General features: G+C 35.5%; 3 protein-coding genes, 1 long non-coding RNA gene and 4 other non-coding genes across 14 annotated transcripts; 4 read left to right on the forward strand and 4 right to left on the reverse strand.

The window, feature by feature from the left end:
• Window positions 1-3,101: 3,101 nt before the first annotated feature.
• tnt-3 lies at window positions 3,102-10,568 on the reverse strand (the record flags this gene model as incomplete). 6 transcript variants are annotated; one of them, NM_001373380.2, is made up of 13 exons in its annotated part: window positions 3,102-3,406; window positions 3,460-3,522; window positions 3,985-4,131; window positions 5,668-5,745; window positions 5,793-5,888; window positions 5,938-6,093; window positions 6,353-6,461; window positions 6,549-6,652; window positions 6,697-6,900; window positions 6,949-7,012; window positions 7,073-7,159; window positions 9,989-10,026; window positions 10,455-10,520. In NM_001373380.2, the coding sequence occupies 12 exons, from the start codon at window positions 10,009-10,011 to the stop codon at window positions 3,389-3,391; spliced, it is 1,149 nt and encodes a 382-aa protein (NP_001359846.1). In that variant the 3' UTR covers window positions 3,102-3,388. The 6 variants fall into 6 exon arrangements, with proteins under 6 accessions (NP_001359846.1, NP_001360657.1, NP_001359848.1 ...); NM_001392804.1 differs by lacking the exon at window positions 10,455-10,520 and adding an exon at window positions 6,266-6,293 and having other exon boundaries at window positions 3,104-3,406; window positions 9,989-10,011; NM_001373382.2 differs by lacking the exon at window positions 10,455-10,520 and having other exon boundaries at window positions 7,400-10,177.
• Window positions 10,569-10,720: 152 nt separating this feature from the next.
• Window positions 10,721-10,860, forward strand: C14F5.7. Its single transcript, NR_071607.1, has one exon. It is a non-coding gene; the product is annotated as an Unclassified non-coding RNA C14F5.7 (non-coding RNA).
• A 2,059-nt stretch (window positions 10,861-12,919) lies between these two features.
• Window positions 12,920-13,439, reverse strand: linc-130. Its single transcript, NR_102191.1, has one exon. It is a non-coding gene; the product is annotated as a long non-coding RNA linc-130 (long non-coding RNA).
• Window positions 13,440-14,040: 601 nt separating this feature from the next.
• On the forward strand, window positions 14,041-14,267 carry C14F5.8. The gene has a single exon (NR_071608.1). It is a non-coding gene; the product is annotated as an Unclassified non-coding RNA C14F5.8 (non-coding RNA).
• A 2,827-nt stretch (window positions 14,268-17,094) lies between these two features.
• Window positions 17,095-17,287, reverse strand: C14F5.10. Its single transcript, NR_071610.1, has one exon. It is a non-coding gene; the product is annotated as an Unclassified non-coding RNA C14F5.10 (non-coding RNA).
• Window positions 17,095-17,305, forward strand: C14F5.11. The gene has a single exon (NR_071609.1). It is a non-coding gene; the product is annotated as an Unclassified non-coding RNA C14F5.11 (non-coding RNA).
• Window positions 17,306-19,822: 2,517 nt separating this feature from the next.
• Window positions 19,823-21,694, forward strand: dct-1 (NIP3 homolog). 2 transcript variants are annotated; one of them, NM_076939.5, is made up of 4 exons: window positions 19,823-20,039; window positions 20,231-20,477; window positions 20,909-21,079; window positions 21,130-21,694. In NM_076939.5, the coding sequence occupies exons 1-4, from the start codon at window positions 19,844-19,846 to the stop codon at window positions 21,170-21,172; spliced, it is 657 nt and encodes a 218-aa protein (NP_509340.2). In that variant the 5' UTR covers window positions 19,823-19,843; the 3' UTR covers window positions 21,173-21,694. The 2 variants fall into 2 exon arrangements, with proteins under 2 accessions (NP_509340.2, NP_509339.4); NM_076938.7 differs by having other exon boundaries at window positions 19,825-20,039; window positions 20,222-20,477; window positions 21,130-21,655.
• sfxn-2 (Sidoreflexin) lies at window positions 21,657-23,772 on the reverse strand. The gene is made up of 6 exons (NM_076940.10): window positions 23,621-23,772; window positions 23,189-23,350; window positions 22,831-23,103; window positions 22,189-22,316; window positions 22,036-22,138; window positions 21,657-21,991 (listed from the first exon to the last, which is right to left on the reverse strand). Exons 1-6 carry the CDS (start codon window positions 23,764-23,766, stop codon window positions 21,844-21,846), a joined length of 960 nt encoding a protein of 319 aa, NP_509341.2. The 5' UTR covers window positions 23,767-23,772; the 3' UTR covers window positions 21,657-21,843.
• Window positions 23,773-24,019: the final 247 nt, after the last annotated feature.

Genomic DNA, 24,019 nt, shown 5'->3' on the forward strand with positions numbered 1-24,019 from the left:
CTCATTTCTTGAAAAATCTATGAAATAAAAACTTTATTGATAACAATATTTCATTCACCTGATGTTACACAAAGCAGCTCAATAACACGATTAAATTGAACTGAATGATAACGGATTTAAGTTAAGTTCACAGGTGTGACATGGCTGTTTTGAGGTTTCCAAAAATTTTTACGTCAGCTATGATCTACATCATAATCTAATATAAACTATACAGCACAAAACAGAATGAAATTTAAAAATTTTTTTAACAATTAAAAAGAATTTAAAACAATTTATGTAAACGAGAAATATGAATTCAGATATATATGAGGTGAAAACATTGTACCCCTGGAATTTTCTAGTTGATCCAAAACTATGCACTCCATGTTGAACATATTACTAATAATTGAAATATATAATAATTTAAGGAACACTTATAGCATATTTTGTTCACAAATTTCATGAAGCAACTCATGTTCTAGACTTCTCTCAACTAATAATTAGTTTTAGATGCCTTTAACACAACGTAGCAGACAAGTTTTAATACATTTCTAACGCTTGAACTCTCACGTGGTGTTCTGACGTCAGTTACCAAAAAATGCCCTTGTCAATTTGAACGGTTTTGTGTCTGCAATTTCCTTATTTGATTAAAATTTTCTGGTGAAATTGTAAGTACTTTCTCTCATTCTGATAAATTTTTCTAGGGGCGCATGTGACTTTAGGTATTGAAACCAGGAAGGAGAACACAATTGAAATTTTGATTAAAAATAACGCTCGAAAAGGGCAAAGTGGGAGTAATGGGAATAAGTAAACAAGGCATTAGTTAACCTTGAAGAATTCTAATTGACCTAGAATTTCATTCTAAAACTGTAAACAAACAATTGGAAAGAAATCGGGAACGAACACAAAGTCGAAACGTCATCTTTGAGAAACAACTATAGCTAAATTTGGTGAATCAAGGATTTATTCGTATTGGGGGATCATTATTTGAAACGTTAAAGGTGAAGTAGCGGCAATGGGGAAATAGTTAATACGCCACTTCTATTGTTCAAAAATTATTAAATGTCATAGTTAAACTTTTCAAAAAATTTTTTAAAAATTTATTTCCTTTCAAAAAGTAGTAATTGCTAGTTTGTGCCTTTTTTTTTGGAAGTTGGCGATCAAAATTTTTTTTTCTAATTTTATGATTTACTAAGTTAAATTATTAATATATTGTAGGGATTCGAACATGAGGCAGTGCTATAGTTTTTGAAAAAATGTTGCCTACAGTCAGTCAACTTTTTGACTTTCGAAAAAAAAAATCTTTGAATATTGGCATTTGTAACACGAGCAAACCATACAACTTTAAGGATTTTTTATTTAAATTATGGTCGACTACCAAAAAAAGTGGTAAAAACTGATTAATCACCACTTTTGAAACAAAACAAAACATTTTAAAATCAGTTTGAAAAGTTTTTCAATAATTTCTACACATTTTGGTACAATAGGACTGGTTTTCAAAATTTCCCCACTGGCTCCAACTTCAATTTACTAATTTATTACTTACATATAAGTTACATAATTATAAATTAGTTCAAAATATAATTTACAAACATGTATTTAGGAATTTTGCATTTAAGGAGCTAATTTTTTCAAATTCAATACTGTATTTTGAATATAATGCAATTATGCGGATAAAAATTTTAACTTGCATTCTTATTAACACATTCACAGCCAAGGAAAAAGTCTTCAAAAGTGCAAAAAAAAGTTTAGTTTTAAACCTGCAAAGAACAGACTGAGCTTATATAATGCCCCTTAATTTAACTTCAGTCAAGTGGAACAAAATTTCGTACAGAAACCGTAAAAAAAAGTTAAGAACGCACATCACACAGGTGTTCAAAAGTTTCAAAAATTAAATTGGTGAAAATAATCATAAAGAATCGCATAAAGGTATACTATACAAACTCGGGATGGGTGGTCCTTGCCGGCATTGCTGATTATTGAAAATCTAAAGAACCCACTGTCTCCTAATAGTCAATCATAAAAAATATGCAATTTTTCGATTGCCACCCCCACCCTGATACAAAAGTGTTTTCTCACGTCTTTTGAAATTTCCACGCTTGAATCAAGAAGATTTTTGACAGTGTGGTCCAAAAAAGGCAAGTACCAACAGACTTTTAATAACTATATTACCTTTAACCTGCCGAGTTCGTCTTAAATTAAAATCATAAAATATCTCCGAACAAAAGATTTGGGCAAAAATGTGTTGTTTTTCCTTCACAGAATTTTGCTGATACCTTTGTGTTTTTCTTTTCAATAAACTCAATTAAAAATGTTTTACAAAATGTTGTTGTACATGCTGTTGTTGTTGGTGTAAAATGTTGTGCATGTCCACCAGGGGTGGGCGGCTAACCGTTTTTTTCGTCTAACGGCTAATTCGGCTTAAGCCGATTTTCAAAATTTTCGGCTAACGGCTAATTCGGCTAATATTAGCCGAGTTAGCCGGTCGGCTGCAATTCGGCTAATTCGGCTAACTTTATCAGTTTCAGATTTTTTTTTGTTGATTCAGCAAGTTTTTCACTAATTTTGTGGGTTATCAAGTAAGTAACAATAATTCATTTGGTAACAGAAACAAAAACACACTGAAAGCAATTATAATAATTTGTTGTTAGCCGAATTAGCCGAATTAGCCGAACGAGTATTTCGGCTAATTCGGCTAATGTCTGCTAAAATCGAAACTCGGCTAACGGCTAATTCGGCTAATATTAGCCGCCCACCCCTGATGTCCACTCGTTTTCATGGTTTAAGTTTACAAAATCATCTTATCCAAAAATTATTTTTTATTACTTTTGGTCTCAGTAATTGATTATTGGGGCACAAAATGCACCAAATCACAACCCACAAGATCAAACCATTCAATTAAAACGATGAAATTGATCGTACTCAAAGTAAACAAGTCCGCAATTTCCGTTTCAACCTTGGAAAATTCTGCTTCAATTGACCTAAATTATGATACTTAAATGGTAAACAAAGAAACTTGCACCTTTCGGTGAAAGATTATCAAAGGTACTTTTTACTTTTTCATTGGGTGGGTGATAACATTTGCAGGTTAATGTAGTTTGTGCATTGATTCAATTATCCGGTTTCAGCGAAAATTATAGTTTATTTTTTAATAATGTTGAATCGCAAATTGAGAAGTACACTAGAAAGTATACAAAATGGATCTCGCTAAAAACACGGCACACAAAAGAAACGAATAGTTGAATAAATATACATAAACCGTCAATAGATGGTACAGTAGTAAGTTCCCCTACGAGTCAAATAAGAGCTTACTAGATTGACGGTGAAAAATGCGGAATTGTCAGAAACTGATGGTATCTTTGTTTATCGTTTGATTTGTAAAACTTGTTTTGCTGCACATTTGAGAGTATCATCCTTGTTTGAGAAACTGAAAATAGAAAATAAAGTAATACATAGAGAAAGATTTATACGAATGCCTACCGCAGCTGGAATTGAAAGTCGTCTAGGAGTGAAAACGGGTTGAGAAGTACAGATTGTTGGTTCCTGGTAATACTTATTTTGTTTAATTTTTTTGTTGAAAGTTATCAGTTAGCACAGTAAGTATTTATGAGGCTTAAGACAAACATAATTACACACTTGATATAAGGATTTTTGTTTAAACAACTATTAAAACTGAAAAGTTGTTGTTACAGCACAAAGTTCAATTTTTTTGTTTTTAAAGTTTACAAATGATCTCTTGAAACAATTATTTCGTACTATTTAGTTAACTTTTTTTGTGAATTTTCTAAGTGAATCATGACTGATGACGATTGCAATGCATAGGAAATTTAAAAAGATACACGTGTGCAATTCGCTTTCGGTTTTTTGGGCAGTGTTCATCTGACCATTGCTCAGACGTCAGCAACTTTCTTGCCTCACACATTCATGACAACTAATGAGCTACTTCGAAACTACTGCGTGATGGGGGATCTTGTTCAATGGCATGATTAAATCAAATCAGCCAACCTTTTCAATGTACTTTGGACATCTATCTGGACTGTTCAAATACGCATGAATGTCGTCACGAGCACTGATAATATTGAGACTTTGGGGAGCAATGTAATTGAAGGAATTGAGCCAATCGAAATAAGCGTCGGTATCCAGTTTTTTAGTCTAAAGAAAATTGTTTATTGAGTTTGAAAGTAGTCTACAGCACACAAATCACATTAAACTTTAATGGATAAATGTTTAAATAAGGATACAATTTAAAAAAATAAAAAATTGTCTAGAATAGATATGCATATGTACTTAACATAGTTCATTTTTAGTTAGTTTAGTGGCTTTTTATTTTATTTTAATTTCTCCAAATTTGACGATCGTACACTCCACGTTACAGTAGAATTGCTATTCTGCCGTTTCACAAAATTTTGAATATTTTTTTTGAAACCAGGCAAATAGTACATTATTATCAAAAAGATTATGTATTTCTCATTATTTTTAAAACAGCCTATCAATACACTAGTTTAAGAAATGTGCTTTGAACAAATAAAAAATATATCAGGAAAAGGGGTCATATGAGCTTTAACAAGCAAAATTAAATACCATCTTTAGTGATTTTTCCTAAAGTGTTTCAAAAAATGACAAACGCATTCACCACAAAAACTAAGTATCTTAAGAAATTTTGTTTCGTATTGCATCTAGCAGTGGAAATTTTGGAAAATTAGTTCATTTCAAATCAAACAAATACTTTTAATACGCTTTTTCAAAATGTTTAGTATGCAAAACCTGAAGCTTAGGCATATATCACCTACAGAAATTATGTTATTACGCTCAGGAATAAACTGTGATAGTTGTTAATATCACATGTTTCAACATTTTTTATCTGCACGCAAAAAATTATCTGTTCGAAAAACTTTGAATGCATTCGAACACCTATTACTGTGTATATGTTCCGATTGGTCGAATCTTGATGTTTTTTTTCCATCTTCCAGATATTATTTTTAGCTACACCGCATTGAATATTGTTTACACGCACACTTCATGATACATAATGTCCAATCATCTCAGTTTCATTTGGTATTAGAATTTTGGTTTGACTATAGTTGAGCAGGTTGTTTTTTCTTTGAAATGTGAAAAATAAAATTGAGGGATCTGGTGTTTTTTTTTGAATAAGTTTAAGTATCACTACAACATAAATTCAATACAACATAAATATTAAAAAAATAAAAAACAAAAACATTTATTGACAAGACATGAACAAACACATATAGTTAGTAGAAAGTGTTGTCACTCGGGTGAAATTTAATTTTGTAGAGTTCATTTAAACGTTGTAAAAAATTTAATTGTCAGTTACAGAAAACACACTAATCGTTTGATTCATTTCATCAATGCTCATTCGCTACTCTTCTTCTTCTTCATCCGCAACTACTTCTTCCTGAATTTTTTTTTCAAAATAGAATTTAAAAAATGCTGGAAATCACCTCAACAGCCAGCACAACTTTCTCATAAAGAGCCGGAGGGGGTGGAACACCAGGGAAGCATGGGTGAGCATTTCTCTGAACAGGTAAAAATGTTTAGGACACGGGACAAAGGACATGAACACAAACTTTGTCGAACACGGAACGACGCTCACGGAAGTTTCGACGGTCAACCTGACGATCGTACTTAGAGACAATTTGGACTTTTGCCTGAAAACAACACATATCTTACATTAGTGAAAAGAGCTCGGCGGTCAGAAAACGTTTGAACGCGTTGACGTTCGAACTTTGAAGCAATAAGTTGTTTTGGCTAAATTGTAATGATTTAAACAACTTTTCAACTAAATATAAAATTACTGGATATCTGGTGTTTCCAACTTCAGCGGGATCAATTCCTTTCTTGAGAGCCGAATTGCGAGTGACTTGACGTTGACGCTCGTTGAGCTCTTTCATCTGAAGTAAACGTTGGATTGCATAGTCCCAGAGTGTTCACTAAACATACGTCGTACTCTTGCCGTTCGTGACGTTTCTCGAGATCGTACTTCTCGGTCTCGAGTTTGCATATTCTCTGATGAAGCTCCTTTATCTTGGCCTTCAGCTCGCTTTGTGGAACTTCGGATGCGTTTGGTATTTCTTTGCGAATTGCCGCAAGGAATGCCTGAAAAAAACAAATTGTGTGATGTATAGTTTTTAAATATAAGTTATCATTGTTGATTAATTTTGGAGCAAGTTAAGCGGGTGTAAATAAATAAATGTAAAAGGAATGTTACAATGAAAAAGGTTTGTTATAAAACTGAAATTGTTATACATGGGGTGCTTGTCTGAGGTACCTGAGGGTTTTCGAGAAGATAATCGTGTCTAGAAAGGATAGAAGTTCAGCTCGACTTGTTAATTTTAAGTTATAATAGTTAACTTACACGCTTCGCGTCTTCTTGCTGCTCTTTGGTCATTCCCATCTCTTGCTTGGCCTGCACAATGTTTCCAAACTTGTCGTTCTGAGCAGCCTTCTTTGCGACAGTGAAATTTCTGAAAATAATCATAATTTTTGAGCTTAACAGTTTCAACGCCGGATATGATTTCATAGTTTTAGATAACTAGCTTTAATTCTAATACCTTCCTCCTTGACCTCCTGTTTGAAATCCACTTAGTTGGTTTTTCTTATTTTTCTCTTCCTCTCTGTTTCTTCGGTCCTGATCAACCTTGGCTTTTCTCTCCTCCTGAAAAAGAACCCATTATATCTTGTTGACTATTTTTCAAGTACTTCTTCTTGACGACGACGGTCATCAGCAGCACGACGTCTCTCTTCCATCTCCTTCTCTTCCTGTTCTCGTTCGAGTTTTCTCTTCTCCTGTTTCTCTTTCAATTTCTTCAGCTCTTCTTCCTCCTTCTCACGTTCGGTGCGACGCCGTTCCTCGTAATCCTGAAGTTTTGCGTGTTGTTCTTCCTCGTGACGGCGTTTGGCTGCCTGCAAAGAGAAATCTCGACTAACTCATGAGAACGTTTATCGAATTACCGCCATAGCACGTTCTCCTTCGGTCAGGCCTTCTTCGTCTTCAGTGAACGATTTGGTTTTTGGTCTGGAAAAAATAGTTATGTACGAAGTATAAGGTAGTGATTGATCAAAGATTGTAACTAACCGGTCAGATCGAGTGGTATCAGTTTCAGACGGAGCATAATCGGCTTCGACTTCTTCTTCGTCGACCTCCTCGACCTCCTCGTCAGTGCTGAAATTAAAACGTTTTGTTTTTTTTTCAATATTTCATTCGAATGATCAGAGAATGGCCAGGGTTCAATTGGCAGGTCATATGGTCAGAAATAAATTGATCACATTTTCAAATTAATTTTTGCAAGAAATATTTGCCATTGAATTTTGAACCCTCTTCTTTGATCATTCAAACAAAAAAAAACAGGGGAGAAAAATAAAAATAATTCAGATATTCTAGCCTCTATCCAGATAAACCAACCCTCTACGACGCCATCTAGGAATCCATCGCATGAGACGCATTTTAGGTTTCAGACGGGATCGATGTTTATCGAAGTCAATGCGCTTCAGATCAACTTGAAAATCTAGCCAATGTCTTCTTGGCAGTTGTTTTTTCACAATTACTACCGAAGCTAGTCGAACTGGCTTCATTTCTCTGGCCGGAGTTGGAGATCGCATTCTTGGAGCTCTTCTGTGGATGAATCTTGCTGGTGGACTTGAGCATCTCTCTTTGAATTGTGATTTTAATGCTCGAATCGCGTTAAAAGGCGATAGAGCGCGGATGATAGCCTTGGGGCGGGGAATGTGCATTTGGGAACTGAATCGCTCGATGAGTAGTTTATCGGTTTCTGACAATTCCGCTAACGTTTTTTGGTGTTGTATTGACTCGTAGTTTTTTGCGGCTCCTCTAGGCTTCGCGGACAGCGCTAGGGAGCCATGCAAGTTTAAATGCCGCGACGATGATGCGGGCGGCGGTCTCCTCCTGGGTATAGGTGGCGGATCCGGTTCAAGTGGACTCACAATCCGAATTCTAGGTAACGGACTGCTTGGAGTTTGAGGAGGACAGAAATCAGAGTATGGAGCACTTGGTTCTTCTTTTATGGGCGTTGGTTTTCTTCGAATTGCACCAGCTCTTCTCAGACTTGATTGTTGCTGAACGGGTGCCTTTTCCTTCGGTTGAACTAAGAATCCACCGATTATAGGAACCCGTTTCAATCCATTCTTAATTCCCATAATATCTTCAAGCATTTCAGCATTGCTCTGCAAAAAGTACTCCGGGATCTTGAGACGGTTCACTTTTCGAATTTCTTTTTCCTTCTCTTCCAATTCAACCGTAAATGCTCGATTGAGCCGTCCAATTTTTGGCTTTGGAATTTCTTGTGTTTTGGTCCGTCTTGGCGGTGGTTTTGTGTAGAAGGCATTGATATCCTTCCGAACATAAATGACACGAGGCGGTGAAGGTAGAACAATTTGGGTCGAACAGTTTTTCGGTGCTCGCTCTGTCATTCTTAGATTGAGACGCACATTCTTTTCGGCAAAATTATCCTTTGCCAACTGATTATAAAAACTGCAATGTTGAATTGAGATCTCTGCTGCGCTTGGAATGACATTCATCTTTTTTCGTTTCAGGCTAGCCAAAACATTCTTTTGCTGCACCTTCACGTTGTCGTCGTAAGTTTTCCTTCGCTTTGGCAAGTGTGGCTTTTTCAATTCTCTCATGTCACCAACACTGAAACTGGCACTGACTGAAAGTGACGATGGTGGTTCGTCTAACATCTTCTCAATACTCTCCTTGTTGGCAACAGCTCGAAGTGTTTTGGTGCATTTACTCATGGCTTCTTTCAACTTTGGTATAATTTTTTCTGGAGTTTTCTTCAAATCTTGACGAGCATTCATCAAAACTTTTGGGGTTGGAGCAGCTGGTAGCGTAATAGAAATAGTCTCTTTTGTCTCAGAAGGAAAGGTAGCTCGAGTATCGCAAATACTATTTTTCTTTTTATTCTTGTTTGTTGCTTTGAAATCTTTTGCTTTCGTCACGGAAAGATGGGACATATATGGTGTTGAAGGTGCGTTTAGTAACTTTGATGCCTTTTCTGATTTAGCTTTCTTGTCAAGACTGAACTCAACGTTTTTGAGCTTTTCGCTGTAATAAGCCTTAACCTTTGCAGTAACAATGTAGTTATGAACAATTTGAATATCCTCTTCCTCTCTCTCAAACGAAAAAAAGTCGGTTGAATCAACAGATGGTGGATCTGCTGGTGGTGCGGCTTCGGCATTGCTCCGATCGCTATCGTTATCTGTTGACAGGCCGGAATCGCTTGAACTGCTTGGCGTACGCACCCGTCGGTATCGTTCCTCCCGAATGATTGGAATCTCTTCCCACGCTCTCAAGTACTTTCGCTCATCCTCACCGCCCAATCCACGGGATCGAAGTAAATCGTCGACTCGATTATGAGCTGCCAAAAGACGTTGCATATACTCATTCTGATTTAGATCTTGTGGATCAGCCATGGTCTGGCGTCCTCCATCTCTTCCGAAATGTGATGCTGATGACGACGACGGTTGGTCGCGACCGAATGGCGAGAATGGAGACGAAGGCCCATATGGCCCAGCTTCAAGTGATTGGCGGCGTTGACCATGTGCTGATGAAGATGGCCCAGAGTCTGGCTCTGACTGCTGTTGTCTGCGCTGTTTGAAGTATTGAGAAGTGGAACTCTCACCTACTGATGTCTTACGCGCCCCATTACCGTACCTTTCGAGCAACCCGACCGTTTGCTCATCTCGTGTCACTCTACTACTGATCGGTGCCTCTGGTCTACCAGCTAAACTACTTGACCTAGTCGGATAAAGTCGCGCCGGTAACGTGTCACGGGTTGACGAATCTCTCTGAAATGGATTGCCATAGTCCGTTCCAGATCGAGATGCCAGACCATGTGAACCAGTTGCCGAAGATCTACGAAACCCTAGTTGTGATGATGAGCTACTAAAAGATAGCGGGCTTGATGCGGATGAAGGGTTAAGCGTGGAGGAGGAAGAATACGAAGATGTGAAACTGGAACGCATAACCCACTATTGTTCTTCCTCGTCGGACATAGTAGTGTGGCGCAGCTGAAAAGTTGGCATTGAATTACACTCAATCTTTTGGTTTAGTTAATGTTTTTGTTGCTTAATCTATTCTCGTGGGGGGACTAAATATTGGGGACCCTTTGTTCTTAATCTCAAACACCTCAGCGTAGCAACAGAACACCAGACAGTCGAAACTGAAAATTGAAGTTTGTTTTATACAATAGTTATTACGAAAATACAATACGAGAGTAAAATAAAGATTATGTTAATCATGAAAGCGAATAAAAAAGAAAGTTGTTAAGTAAAGTATATTTTATGTATAAGGTTCAATTGAATTATTTTTTACTAAATCATACTAAACAGCTACGACTGTCTGGATCGGTGTGTAATGACTGTAAGATAAACTTAAAAGTGACTTTGATATTTTCCCCACACTTGGTTACTTCTTTTTTAAAAAATCAAAAATTTACCTTGACTGAAGAGTAGCTAGCTAGTTGAAACAATAGAAGAGTGAAAACCTATCGCCGGATTAAAAGTGGGTGGAGGAGAAAATAGTGTGATAGTCACTCGCGCGGTTTATCATTACACACCAAGCCAGATATCGCGCGGTTGATTCGAGCCAACCCTCCCAATATTTGATAGAAAGATAGCGAGAAGCGAGTGGATAACAATAAGAACTCAAATAGAGCTAGCTTCGATCTGAATACAACCATGAAAAATATAGTGTGAAATAGTGGAGAATGAAAATTCATTGAATAGAGCCCACGTTTTTTATTTGCTCACTTGAAAGATGGGGATCTAAGCTCCCGCTGTCTAGAACGCCCGGAGGTGGGAGTAACCCAGAGTTGAAAAAGTTTGTCAAAAACAAGTTGACAGCAGTTGATAGGTACAATATTTCGGCATTCCTTCTACATTCCACCAGACCGAAGACGATCACAATCAAAACAAATTTCTTTCAGATATCCTTCAAGCACCCACACATTACATTGACGTTTTTGTTTCCTCCCGTCCATTTTTTTTAATCACCGGGTCCCCGTCTCAACCCAATTTTCTTTACGTCCAACAGATGTCCCATTCGATTAAAGCTCACACCAACTGTTCGGTCCCAAGGGGTAATGTTGTGCAAAATAAAAGGTGAACAGCCGAGGATCATTGTTAGTTGGAAGGTACGAGACATTGGGTGATGAGTGAATAATGAACGGACTAGACCCAAAAACAAATCGGCGGTCAAAAGATTAAAACAGTTATATCAGGGAAACATAAACGTCAAGATTGCAAATAACAATTCTTCCAATAACGTAGCAGAAGTCTTGCAATAAATACAAAACCGAAACAACGGTTTCGGTACAAGGCCTTTCATTGGACGTATTCTTGCCAATAAAGTGATTTTATTTGTTAAAAGACAAGGATTAGAAGTAGAGAAAACATTTTGAAAATGGTAATTCAAAAATGAAAAGCAAGAATTGCACAAGATTCAAAACATTTTTGCAATTTTTTTTCAAATTTCCCCACGATACGGTCACAAATTGTCTTTTCAACATAGATTCATAGGAATTGAAATAAAAGTTCTTGAAATCTGATTACAACTTTCCAAAAACATAATTGTAATCTAAACTAGCAAAGCTAATGAAGGTAGTTAATTGAAATACTAATGAATAAAAATTGTAATTAAAAATTAGTTTTCGGTTGAAATAAGTACCCACTAATAATTCATGATTTTTCAAATTATAAAAAATTTTTAATTTTCCAAATATGGTATGCCATCATCTTGAAGAAGTATTTTCAACGATGAGAATACTAAAAGTTGTAGTTCAGGTGATCAAAAACTTATGAGATAAACGCAAATATTTCTATAAGCCTAAACGTGTTTGTCTTCAGAATTGACAAAAAACTTGAGAATAGCTGAATCTGAATTCATTTAGAGAATGTAGTTTAGCGACCTTTCATAGTTTAAAAAATTTTCACAGAATTGTTTCAGATCTTATTAACATTTTCTATTGTTTTTTTTTCAAAAACATATGTAGCATATGCATGTATTGGAATATGAGGTACATGTTTCGGTAATTTCCCCAGCTAAAAGAGTAATCTAGATTTTTGATCCATTCACGTCACTCCTTCATAAAATCTTATCGAGAATCATAAGTGTTCGATTAAAAAAAAAGAGTTCCGTCTAAAGCACCTTTAGCAAACAAGCATTAAATCATGTTGAAAATTATATTTTTTGAAACTTTTTTCCACTAGGGGCGTACGACAATCAAAATGAAATTATTGCGGAAGAATATGCATTACAAAGAACGTGATTTTTCCATATTTTATATGGACTTTTGTTTGCCGATAATTCGATAATTTATCGGTTCTATTAAATTTCAATTTTTCTGGCACTTGAAAGCACATCACACATAAAAGCTAGGCCAAGACCACCACAAAAAGAAACTCTCATTTCTTGCAAAGATCTGGCTGTCAAGAGCAAAAAAGTGCTCCAGTTCTCACTTTTTTCCAAAATCACTTTTGTAAATTTGTACAAAGCACGGGGATTTATGCTATTTTCAAGTGGCCACCACTTTGGTGGGAAGAATTGTTCCGTTTTTTTTTTCAAAACTGATGATTTGTGAACATTTCTCACGTAGAGAAGAACTTTGGAGAAAAACTTCGGGGCTGTTACTGTAAGCTGTCTGAAGTGTTTTCTAGGCACTTGTGTAGGTTACCAGGCCTAAAGTATTTTCCAATACGTCATTTCATTTGAAAATAACTTGATCAAAACGTGAAATTTTATTTCCATTTTAGGCTTAGAAAAGCTCTAACCCAAAACCTAATATGAACAAGCTTAATCTTAAGTTTAATCTGGACTTAAAAAAGTTAATATTTTAGAACCATAGTTTAAGCCGTAGTGAGATAACACAGAAAAAACATGAGTACTTCAGGACATAAATGATGTAACAAAATTGTTTTTATCAGGAAGCATAAAAATAAATTTGAAAATTAGAACAAGCAATACAACTGAAGTTTTAAAAACTAGAAAAGTATGTTAAAAAATGATTAACTTTAATAATTGTTATGATTTATTGTTCGTTCACAAAAAAAAGTTCATTTTACGAAAATATGGGTGCTTTATTATTAGATGCTGCGATTCTAATTTTCGATTGGCTCGTAGGGGTGTAAAATTTTTAGAGGCTGTCAGACTAATAGAAAAAATACATGGTAGATGATGATCTGGTTTCTACATTTGAAGAATGTCTAGTGCGAGATAAAAGCTCTGAAGGTTACTGCGTTGAGCCATAAACTGAAAGACTTTTGACGAGGCGCCTATCCGACACCGGACAAAAAAAAAATAAAAAACAGATCTCAGTCTCTCATGATAATCGACAGAGTGTAACAACGAGGAGTAAAAAACGACGTTCTACCTCTAAGTTTATTGCAGATTCTAGCCTTTGAACTAACAGTAGGTACGAAAAAAATAAAATACGAACAAATAAGCTAAAGGTTAAGTAATTTGAGACAATACAATAGGAAAGGCAAATGTCAAGAAGTTGAAGACATGAAAGTTTTTCTTTCGAAAAACAAGACGATTGTAATGAAAGATACACCGGCGGACAGACGCAACGAGGTTGACCAGTTGCTCAATGGAAAAATGAGAAAAACTCGGTGAAAGGGACACCTAGAAACTATACTAATTACACAATTTTTTCAATTCTCTCGATTTTCAAGAATTACAAAAATTTACACATCAAACATAAGGTATGATGAACTAAGCAGAGGTAAATGAAATATATTTTAAAATATAAGCAATCATCTTAGCATGATTTAAAAGCGTAAATATTAGATAGTTGAAGTTTTTTTCAAAGTATCTTGAAGTTAAAATATTTCATCGAAAGATTTCGTTACCAAAAGTTCATCATTTTCGTTTTTTCTTAAATTTTTGCTATGACATAATGATCCGTGCAGCAAATCAAACGTTACAAAGTGATCTGTGAAATATAGTTGTGAAATAAAAATTCCAATTATTTTTTCTACGAAACTTTTTTTAGTTATGAACATTGGGAATCTTTCACAAAAAAACAGTGGATCAGTCAACATAGCAACCTACGACATTGAAAAGTCAGTGAACATTGCTGGCAGTGAAAAAGCAAAAACTTGTAGATCTAACGTCAAGCTCAAGTATATCACATAGAGGAGAAGATGAGTGGGAGTTGGGAAGACAGTACACACTGTGTGGAGAGAACGTGTGCAAGTAGACTCCTCGCCCCGAGCAAAGTAATCAGTTTGGTTCGAGAGGACCCGTGGCTCGGCTTTCCTTCGGATTCGCCGTTTTTTTTTCATTATTTAGATTTCGTTTATTTACCAACCCGCAAAACTCCACATCAAACGGTTTTATGTTAGGAATGCATATAATCAAGAAAATGGAATATGGAAAATATTATTGAAGGATTTTCATTGTAAGGCAAGGCAATCAAATGATAGAGTGCAATCATTGAGATGAGTGGAGATTGAAGATCCCGGGAATCGAGGTCAATGAGAGTTCACTACCACACCACATGACTATCCTTACGATTTTCCGTTTTTTTTACGGAGCACTGGGAAATCTTTATAGAGGAATTGTTGGAGTTTTTGTACTCTGATAAGAAGACCTAATGAGTTGATAGCCTTCAAACAGGGTTGATTTTTTACAAGACAAATGACAAACATTAGAAATGTTGGAATCAGTGGTGTGCAGCAACGACTGTCCGGAAGTTGCAATTACGGCAATTTGAAATGCCTGACAAAAACTTCAAAAACCAGGCATGGCCGAAATAACTGAAAGTAAAACGTTTTAAAATTTCTAAAAACTTCAGACCGTAAAAACTCATTTTAAGGTAGACTAATCACTTTTCAAGCTTAAAATATCTCAAATCTCAAAAGCTTAGATATTTTATTTTTTTGAAAAAATTATTCACGAAATTAACATGACAAGGTTGAACTTTAACATTCTGGTAGTATAAGTAAATTTGTAAATTTCCAGAGTTTTCAGCAATTTTGGCATTTTGAACAGTTGCCAAATTTTCTTAACTCACCAAAAATCCCGAAATCAGCTATTGCCGAAGGTAGCGCACTCCTGGTTCGTGTTTCTGAAGGAAATATCACAAAAAACTGTACACGAAAATGGTCTTCTAAAAGTGTGATCTAAAATCATTTTAATGTATTTTTTCTGAAATACAGGTCCAGGAAATAACTCTGAAAGATTGTACTGGGAAATAATTTTTGGAGAGTTTCAAAGTTTCAGCAACATGTTGAAAGCTTTTTGAAAAATTTTATTTCTTAGATGTGCGAACCTGTAGCAATGGTCGAATTTTCTCAGAAGACCAACTTGTTTGAAAAATTAGCAATCAACCAAAACTTTGACAAAAAAATTTTAATAGTGTTTTGTTTTGATATTAATAAATCAATAAATTAATAAATTATAATCTGATATTTGAACAAATACTTTAAATGTATATCAATTTATAAATTGGCTTGTTCTTCATAAAAATAATAGCACTTCATTTTTTTGTGAACACTGTGTACAGACACCTATTCATTCAATTTACGTCATCGAATCCCACGAGCCACCGCTTTTGCTCTTTGACACCTTGCACAAGTATTTCAAGGAGCACAATTGAAAAACCCTCTGGTGACAGTCGGACTATGGCTCCGCTAACCAATCAAACACTGCAAGAACCTGCAAATACTAAATGTTTGACGTGAGAACAACAATGTTTAACTTTGCAATGAGAACAACATATAATTCATTTCAACAATGTTGTAAGAATCGACCATTTTTTGTTGAAATTTTTAATGATTTTGTTTTGGCTGACAACACTACGTAGTTCCCTATAAAAATATTTCTAGCAAAAATGTGACGTCAAATCTCAAACGAAGAAAACCATCTGCTAGAGGTTTCTGCTAACCTGCTAACCATCTGCTAATATTAGGTTACCACTCTAAAGGGGTAAAGAGGATTAGAAATATGTGTCATTCTATGAATAAGTTCAAACAATACAACATCTTCTTTAAGAACACATCGCGTGATGGCTGCTTCAACGTCTTTTTCTTGAGTTTTTTTTTTTTCCAGAAATTCATTATTATTTTCTAGAAGTTGAGCTTCCAATTTTCCATAGTCAAAGAGAGTTAAAGACGTAAAAATTTAGTTACTTTAGTTTACTTCAATTTTATAAAAAGACGTCTAAAACGAAAAAAAAATTGTGATGCTTCATAGTTTCGAAAAAAAGGCCTCAGTCTAACCAAAATCTTCAAATGCGCCGAAAATTATGTTTTATTGAATAATGTGCCGTTATTGAATTTAGCTCATTTATTAGGCATTTATGAATAATTTTGGATTAGCATTTTCAGTGGAACCTGTCAATTATTAAAAAAAAAAACGTTGTTTAAGCTTTTCTAAATGTACCTTTCAGGGCACTTTTCATTTCGAGAATACTCAAGTTTTCAGTATATGAAAACTTATCGGTAATATTTATTTTCATGTAGTTAGTACATCCTACAGATAAATTTCAAATCCGTTTTCAGAAATTAAAAAAAAAAATTTCGAAAGAATTTTCCACATTATTACGTGGACCAATTTTCGCAAGAGTTTTTGACGTAAAATCGAGAAAATTGGTCCATAAAACTATTTTTAAATCTAAAATCACGTTTGTTTCATGTCTAAAATGGACTTCAAGCTTCTCTACAAAATGCGAAATTTTCAACAATACATATTCACATAGAGAACATAAAAAGAACACCAAGAGTTTCTTGACGTTTCTGGAATTTTTTGAATTAAAAATTCTTACACTTCGTATTGATATGATATTCCTTAAAGTTGTTGAACAGTTTATCCTCTCTTTTCAGGTAAAAAATCACCTCACTAGAACCTAGTTTTTGAAAAATGTAATCTCCCCAACTGCTAATTCAACTTCACTGGTTAATGCTCCCATATAGTCGATATAAAATTCCTCATTCTCCTCTTTTCTCTGTTTTCTCTATCGAATAGTTTCAACTATAAAGAGAGAAGAGAGTAACGCTCATTATTCAGCGAATAGAGCGCCGTCTCGGCTGGCAAGAGCTGCCTGCCAATTGGCATCTCCAATAAGTCCGAGTGTGTGTGTCCATTCCACGGCTACATACGCATCCAATTCTAAACATCAGCTGATCGTCTCCCCCGCTGCGTCTCTTCATTGCGCGTGCTCTTTATGAACTTTTCCGCCTGCGTGCGACTGGTCATGTGCACTTTTTGCATGCGGTCTCACATGATTTACCACGTATTCCTGGCTGCTGCCTGTCTTGACGTGCTTGTTGGTGAACCACCACCCTTTTACCACTTCTTCCACCCCTTCTCTTTTATCCACCCATCGATTCGTGTTCTCCGTATCTCGTTCTCTATTCACGGCGTTCCCCTCCTCGGCCTCCTTTTGGTAAATACGTGGTGGTCATATGACTAACAGCCGGGAAAAGAGAAAGAGCCCCCCCTGTGACTTTTCTGTTTTCCTATGCCTGATTCTCGCAAAAAAATTTCTTGTGTATCTTGAGAAGAATAATTAAGAAGTGAAGCCAGTTTTTTTTGGTTTGGCCATTCTAACTTTCTTGTCGATTTCGAATATTTTTTCAGCTTTTTCAAAAAAAAACCCACCTCAGTCTCAAAATTTTCGCAATAAGAAGTACTATTTGAAAAACTAATAAAGGTGGTATGCATTATCGTTTGTTTTTTGTCTATCCGCAAAAGCTCAATTCCAATCCTCAGAACAAAGTTTGTTTATCATTCATAAAACAAACATCAATCAAACACCTCCTTATCTATTTTTCTACCCATAGAACCATTTTTATGTCAAACTGTCTGCATCTTCTGTACCACGCATAATCTTATTTCAGTTCAATCAATCTACACCTGTGTTTCTTGAAAAACATGTTGGTCTACGTGCAACAAGTACGATCCACATGTGAACATCATATGATTGCATCACATTCGCCTGTTCAACCCTGTTATATTGGCGGATAGAGTAGATAGTAGATAATTGCGACCCAAATCTTCTTTAGTAATTTGCTATTCGTTTTATTTGTCTTAATTGTTGTGACCGGTGTCACTTGCAAGTTCGACTTTCGAAAAGTGGTGAGGTGTATCATGTGAACTTTTTGATTTTTCATGATGGGTGCCCGCCTGTCAACTCGGTTTTCGATTCAATCACATTTCCGTGCAAAATTCTGGCCAACATGACATTTAAGAAGTTCACAATCTGATCAGATTCTTATTTAATTAGTAAGACAAGTTTGTGGAAAGAAGTTTCTTAAGTTATTTCATATTAGTTTGTATGCATCAGTTTTGTTCTTCTACCTAGTTTTTCAATAATTATTTTCTCATCTACATTTTCCATTTCTTTTTTAGAAACAATATCTGGTTTGTTGGCAATACGGTCACATGTACTTCGGAAAAGCGAAAATGCGAGCGAAAAGTGAGACAGAGAGCGTCTGTGTTTGTTGGTGTATCACGCGACATAATAATATGCCTGGCTGGGTGCCAATTCTACCATTTTCCTCGAATTTCTGATTTCCTGAAATTCGCCGCAAGTTTATTGGCTTTTACTAGGATTGAGAACCTTCATTTCCCCCTTTTTTCAGTTGGTTCAAACTTTTCAGAATCTGATTTCGGAATAGTACATATTTTCCACGACTCTTTTATCTCAAAAATCAGCCACCTGACATCAATAACGTTGATTTTTTTCTTAAATATATTTCATAAATTTGCCCTGTTTCTTTTACTCTTCTCATTTCTCCACAGTAATGTTATTTTAATTGCCTTTCTTAATTTCAAATTTTTATGTCGCATCACGTGTTGCGAAAAACACCCGTCTCAAAACCACAGTTGATCACGCTGAAAGCAAGTTTGTGAGTAAAAGTAGTGAAAATGAGTAAAAAACACGCGTGAGCAGGCATCTCGTTTTCTGACTATCTAATTAGCTACACTCTTTTCCATTTAGTTCTAAAATTAGAAGAGAGAACCAATTTTTGTGAATTTCTTGAGAAAAAAAGATGGGTTGCAATATTTTTTAAAAAACATTCTCATAAATTCTTTAAAGAGAGCTATGAACCTATGCTTTATTTGAAAAATACTCAAGGGTTATCAAATAATAAAAGCCGAATACGACAAATGTTTATTAGTTCCAATCCATCAAATAAACCTTTTCCTATTTGGCAGTTGAATATATATTTGCTCACAAATATAATACATTTCTGGCTTTTGCTCTTTTTAATTCACAACTATTCTGTTCTCATATTAAATCGATTCAATCCGGTCATCTCATCTTTCTTGTCGTCCACCCACCACGAAAAACAAAACAATCGCGTCTCAAACATTCGCAGTACACCACACAGAGCGTCTCAGATAGCACAAATGTAAATAAGCAAATAAATAAATAACTGACTGGCTGACGGAATGAGGTTTCAAAATAAAGTAAAATTTAACGACTTTGTGAAAAGCAAAATATTTTCATTCGTCTCTCCAGTTTTTTTTCCGGGTATTTGCTCTGTAGAAAAGGTATTATGAAATTTTTTGTCTAACGGACCTCCTTCACTTTTGCCCCCAATTCTGTTTTATTGGAGAAAACGTTTATAAATAAACTACGCCATCTGCTTGTGTAGACTCTGAATTTGTTTGTTGATTTTGTAGAGTAGATATGAAGGACCTAGCAACACCTGCATCGTTGGGTTGCTATAACAACTCGTATTTATTGTTAACCCGTAACTACTTCGCTATTTCTTAATTTACAATTTTACAAGTTTCGATTTCTTCTCATATTTGTAAACACAATTGGTAATAATAGTATAATAGTAATGTTTCAGAGACGGGTCTTTCCTAACAATGTCCTCATTTCTTGAGTTTGCAAAACCCAAAATGCTCGATATCAAAAGAAAGATCAACTTTGCGTCCGGCGAGAAGACGGATGAGTCTGTGCAACCGCAACAGCAGACGGAGCAGTCATCGGCTCAACAGACAACACCATCCGCAAAAGCCGTCTCAAACCCATTTATCACCCCATTGACCGAGAGTACACCTGGTTTGTTTTACTTTTTTTTCATTACACTTTTGCCCTAGGCAAATCGTTAGATGAATTCTCATGTGACCGATTGGGCTTTTGATTTTTTGAAAGTACACACATCTTTGCAAGTTTACAAATTTAACACCTATTCACTTTTCACTAACTCCAACTTAAATTTCCCATGTTCTTGAACGCTTCAGGTATGTCAGAATCGTGGGTGGAACTGGCACCAAGCCGTACCAGTTTGTGCAGTAGCGTCGATATTAATATGGTGATCATTGATGAAAAAGATAAGGATTCGAGGCTGAGCCCAGTCTCAATCGCACAATCTCCTCACGTGGAATTCGAGAGCTTAGAACAAGTAAAGTACAAGTTGGTTAGAGAAATGCTTCCTCCCGGAAAGAATACTGATTGGATTTGGGATTGGAGCAGTCGGCCAGAAAATACACCTCCAAAGTAAGTTTTATAGCTACTAATGGGTTGAAAGAAGCTTAGTTATTTAGACTTCAAAATTAATTTAGAACCAGGGATGCGCTGCATTTGCTAACCAGCAGTTCTACAAAATAAGCCAGCATGGCATGTTCTCAAAATAATTCTAAAAAACGCAGATACATTGTTGAAAGATTAAAACTGCTAGAGAAAAGTTACATAGTTTGTCGGACTATTTTCAGTAATTTTCAACTTTCAATCTAAACTAAAATATGTTTGCTAATTGAAAATTTTCTAAAAGAGATTTTTTGAAAATACTTTTATATTCCATACCTAAATGTTACTGAAAATATTGGAAGAACATGTTGCAAGGTTCAATTTGTAGAATTGCTAGTCGACACCCCTGCTCAAACCATACCGATTTTATTCTGTGTTGAAAAAAAAAACAAAATTTGCAGGACTGTCCGTATGGTTCAATATGGCTCCAACCTTACCACTCCGCCAAACTCTCCCGAGCCAGAGCTCTACCAATACTTGCCATGCGAATCTGATTCGCTTTTCAACGTTCGCGTAGTCTTTGGTTTCTTAGTCACCAACATCTTCAGCTTTGTCGTTGGAGCAGCAGTAGGGTAAGTATTTTTTTCAGGAAATTTCTTCCAGAAAAACTGATTGTCTTCAGATTTGCTGTTTGCCGGAAACTAATCAAACATCATCGTCAATAATTCCAAACAAAAATTTTAACGTTCCACTTACCTCATTTCACTGTACATACATTCCAGCAGTGCTGGAGATTGGGCATTTTTACCCTTTGATTCACAATACTACATTCTCTGCAAAATTCTTCCGGAGTCTTCTTGCATCTTGTCAAAAAGATTCGAATAAACAATAATTTTGCCATGTTTCCCTTCTCTCCAAATTGTCATCTTTCAAACTGTCTCCTGAATATTCCTAATACTCAAAACATTCCTACTACAGTTTTGAATTCAACACATCTAATCGCGATTTGCTCTCACGATTAGGTAATTTTAAATTAATTATGTACATAATATAGCTTTATACACTGAATGTAATTACGACTTTTTCTTTGCTGTTACCTGGGCATTTTGATTCTGAAACTTGCTTTTCCATGTTTTTCTGTCATCACAAATTGTAAATATTTCTAAAATACTGTTACAAAACCACGCATTTTAATAAAATGTAAATATATTTTTGTTTAGTTATGATTAAATTTATTATGCTGGAATTTTTAAAAACTGATAAGTAGACAATTGCACAGATGTTATTAATTGCACAATTCAAGAAATGTCTACAACGAATCATTCTAAATACCAATTTGCACGGAAATAAATTAAGCTGAAATCTATGTTTAGTTAACTAAAAGCTCATAAATCGCTTATAATCCTTTGTTGAAGTACACTCGATCTCCCTTGATATTTTTCAGTTTTTCAAAGGCTTCGGGCTCCCATCTTTTCAATGTTGAAAGCTTCACAGAGTTTTGCTGAGGGAAGAGAGCGCATCCGACAGGAATCATTGCACCATAACTAAAATTCACATTTGTTGTCTAGAAATATGACTGCTCTCTCACATCACAAAAGTTAAAGCCAATTGAGTTGGAATGTTGAGTTTGTTGATATGCTTCCGGAATGAGGCCACTTTGTTCAAGCCTTCCATGATGACAGGAGTGAGGACTAAAATGAGGCATGAAGCATGACAGGAAAAGAGTAACGGCTAAACTCACTCATGCATGGGGCAACGATAATATTTCTGGAGAGAACCACCAGGGAGATGGCTTTAGCTGCGGCTAACCGGGAAACTCCAACGTTGTTTCCATCGGCATCAGTGACAGTCATACCTTCTTTGAGTTCACTTTAAAAAAATGATTTAAAGAACTTTTTGAAGAGTCAACATTTCCACTATTTAAATTCAACTCATAAAATTATACCCATATGCCAACAATAACGTGAAAAACCTCAATTTATAGGTCAACACATTTCCGAATTTTTTTTACGGTTTCTAGTTGAATACAAAAGTAGATGGTCTTCAGTTTACAAAATAAAAATACCATAATGGTTCAGCTGCAACATCATAGACAGCCTTATTTTAGAAAATCCAGTTTTTCATTGACCTCTCTTCATTATTAATAACTTATTGCATATAAGAAAAAAGTCAAAAGCGGAATGATTTTAGGAGTTTTACGTTTTGATTTTAATTTTGAATGGGTTTCAAAATAAATCACTGATAAGAAAGCAAACTTTAAATTTCTGTACTCCTAAATTTCAAAGCTTTCAGATTCAGGGCTACAAAGTTAACCTCGGATTAAAAACATTTAAAAACTTGGTTGAAACTAAAAAATACTGATTATTCTCTAATAAGTACTCACTTCTGACGCATCATAGGGATGTTAATAGCATTAGCCACTGCAACGGCTCCCAGTGGTACTAATCGTTGAGCCAAAGGACTGCTCTGTTTCTTAGCAAAATATGTTTTCAGCCCAATTGCCATTGCCAGTGCTCCAGACACTGCTGTAGAATACGATACAACTAAGTCTTTTGTTGTCAATGTGCTCTTTGCATTTCGATTGGTATAATTGACCAGTGCATTAAATGACTGATTTGCCCATTGCCAGAAAATTACAGCTGGCGTCGATTTGTACCTGGAACAGTAATTGGTTTACTTACTTTTATACTTTTACTTACTTTTACCTTTTAGCTTACTTTTAGCAATACTTTTTCACTTACCAGATCATCATTGCACCACACAGCATTGTACCACCCCAGACGTTGAAGCACATCCTTCCAGCAAAGTTCTGAAGTTCTCCAGTATCCGGATGAAAAGCTGATTGACACAGACGTTGCGAACGATGAAGTTCCTCAAGTGTTGCCGGCACTGGCTTCTTCTCTCTGTAAACGTTTTTTTTATTTTTGAAAAAATTTCTTCAAAGATATTACAAAACTGTATTTAACACAAATTTTGTGAAATTTTTAATGTTGCTTGAATTACTTCAAACTCAGACCCTTAAAGCTCTTATATCCGTTATTTCACTCTAAATACTTAAGAAAAAATACAGCTATTGTAATATGTAATTTAACTTTTTCTGATAATAAATGTTTTGGTTAAATCAAAAATTCAATTTGTTTTACGTGTACAGCCTAATATTAAAAAAATTATACCTGCATTTTTGCATTAACTCCGATGCAGTAATGAGTTCTGTTGTTGAAGAAAATGCAATCAGTGGATCTGTCATTCCAGCGAAATGCCGCAGTCGGCCGTAAAATGTTGATTGATCATATCGTGGCTGATCTGGGTCAAAAGCCATGCCTGGCTGAACAAAAAAACGTTTTTTTAGAAAGATAATCAATGGGAAAAAACCAATATACTAAATTTAAAGAAGGACGAAAACATAAACGAGTGAGACTGGCAGTTGCAAAGGTGCAGACAAAATACGAAAAGGGAGCAGGGATAGTGAGCACACGTGTTTAAACGAGACTTGACTTGGCTTTTGCGTGGCATAGAAACGTTTGGCTCATCTCGAGTGCCCTTGAAACATGATTGCTTTTTGCGTTTCGTTT

Source organism: Caenorhabditis elegans, chromosome X, assembly GCF_000002985.6.
Source record: "Caenorhabditis elegans chromosome X".
Classification (NCBI taxonomy): Eukaryota; Metazoa; Nematoda; class Chromadorea; order Rhabditida; family Rhabditidae; genus Caenorhabditis; species Caenorhabditis elegans.

Coding starts and splice junctions, on each gene's coding strand:
- dct-1 (NM_076938.7), top strand. CDS start 19,844: ATGTCCTCATTTCTTGAGTTTGCAAAACCCAAAATGCTCGATATCAAA. Junction 20,040..20,221: donor ATTGACCGAGAGTACACCTG/GTTTGTTTTACT, acceptor TGAACGCTTCAG/GTATGTCAGAATCGTGGGTG. Junction 20,478..20,908: donor CCAGAAAATACACCTCCAAA/GTAAGTTTTATA, acceptor CAAAATTTGCAG/GACTGTCCGTATGGTTCAAT.
- sfxn-2 (NM_076940.10), bottom strand. CDS start 23,766: ATGGCTTTTGACCCAGATCAGCCACGATATGATCAATCAACATTTTAC. Junction 22,317..22,830: donor ATCCCTATGATGCGTCAGAA/GTGAGTACTTAT, acceptor ATTTTTTTAAAG/TGAACTCAAAGAAGGTATGA. Junction 21,992..22,035: donor TTGGCTTTAACTTTTGTGAT/GTGAGAGAGCAG, acceptor TGTGAATTTTAG/TTATGGTGCAATGATTCCTG.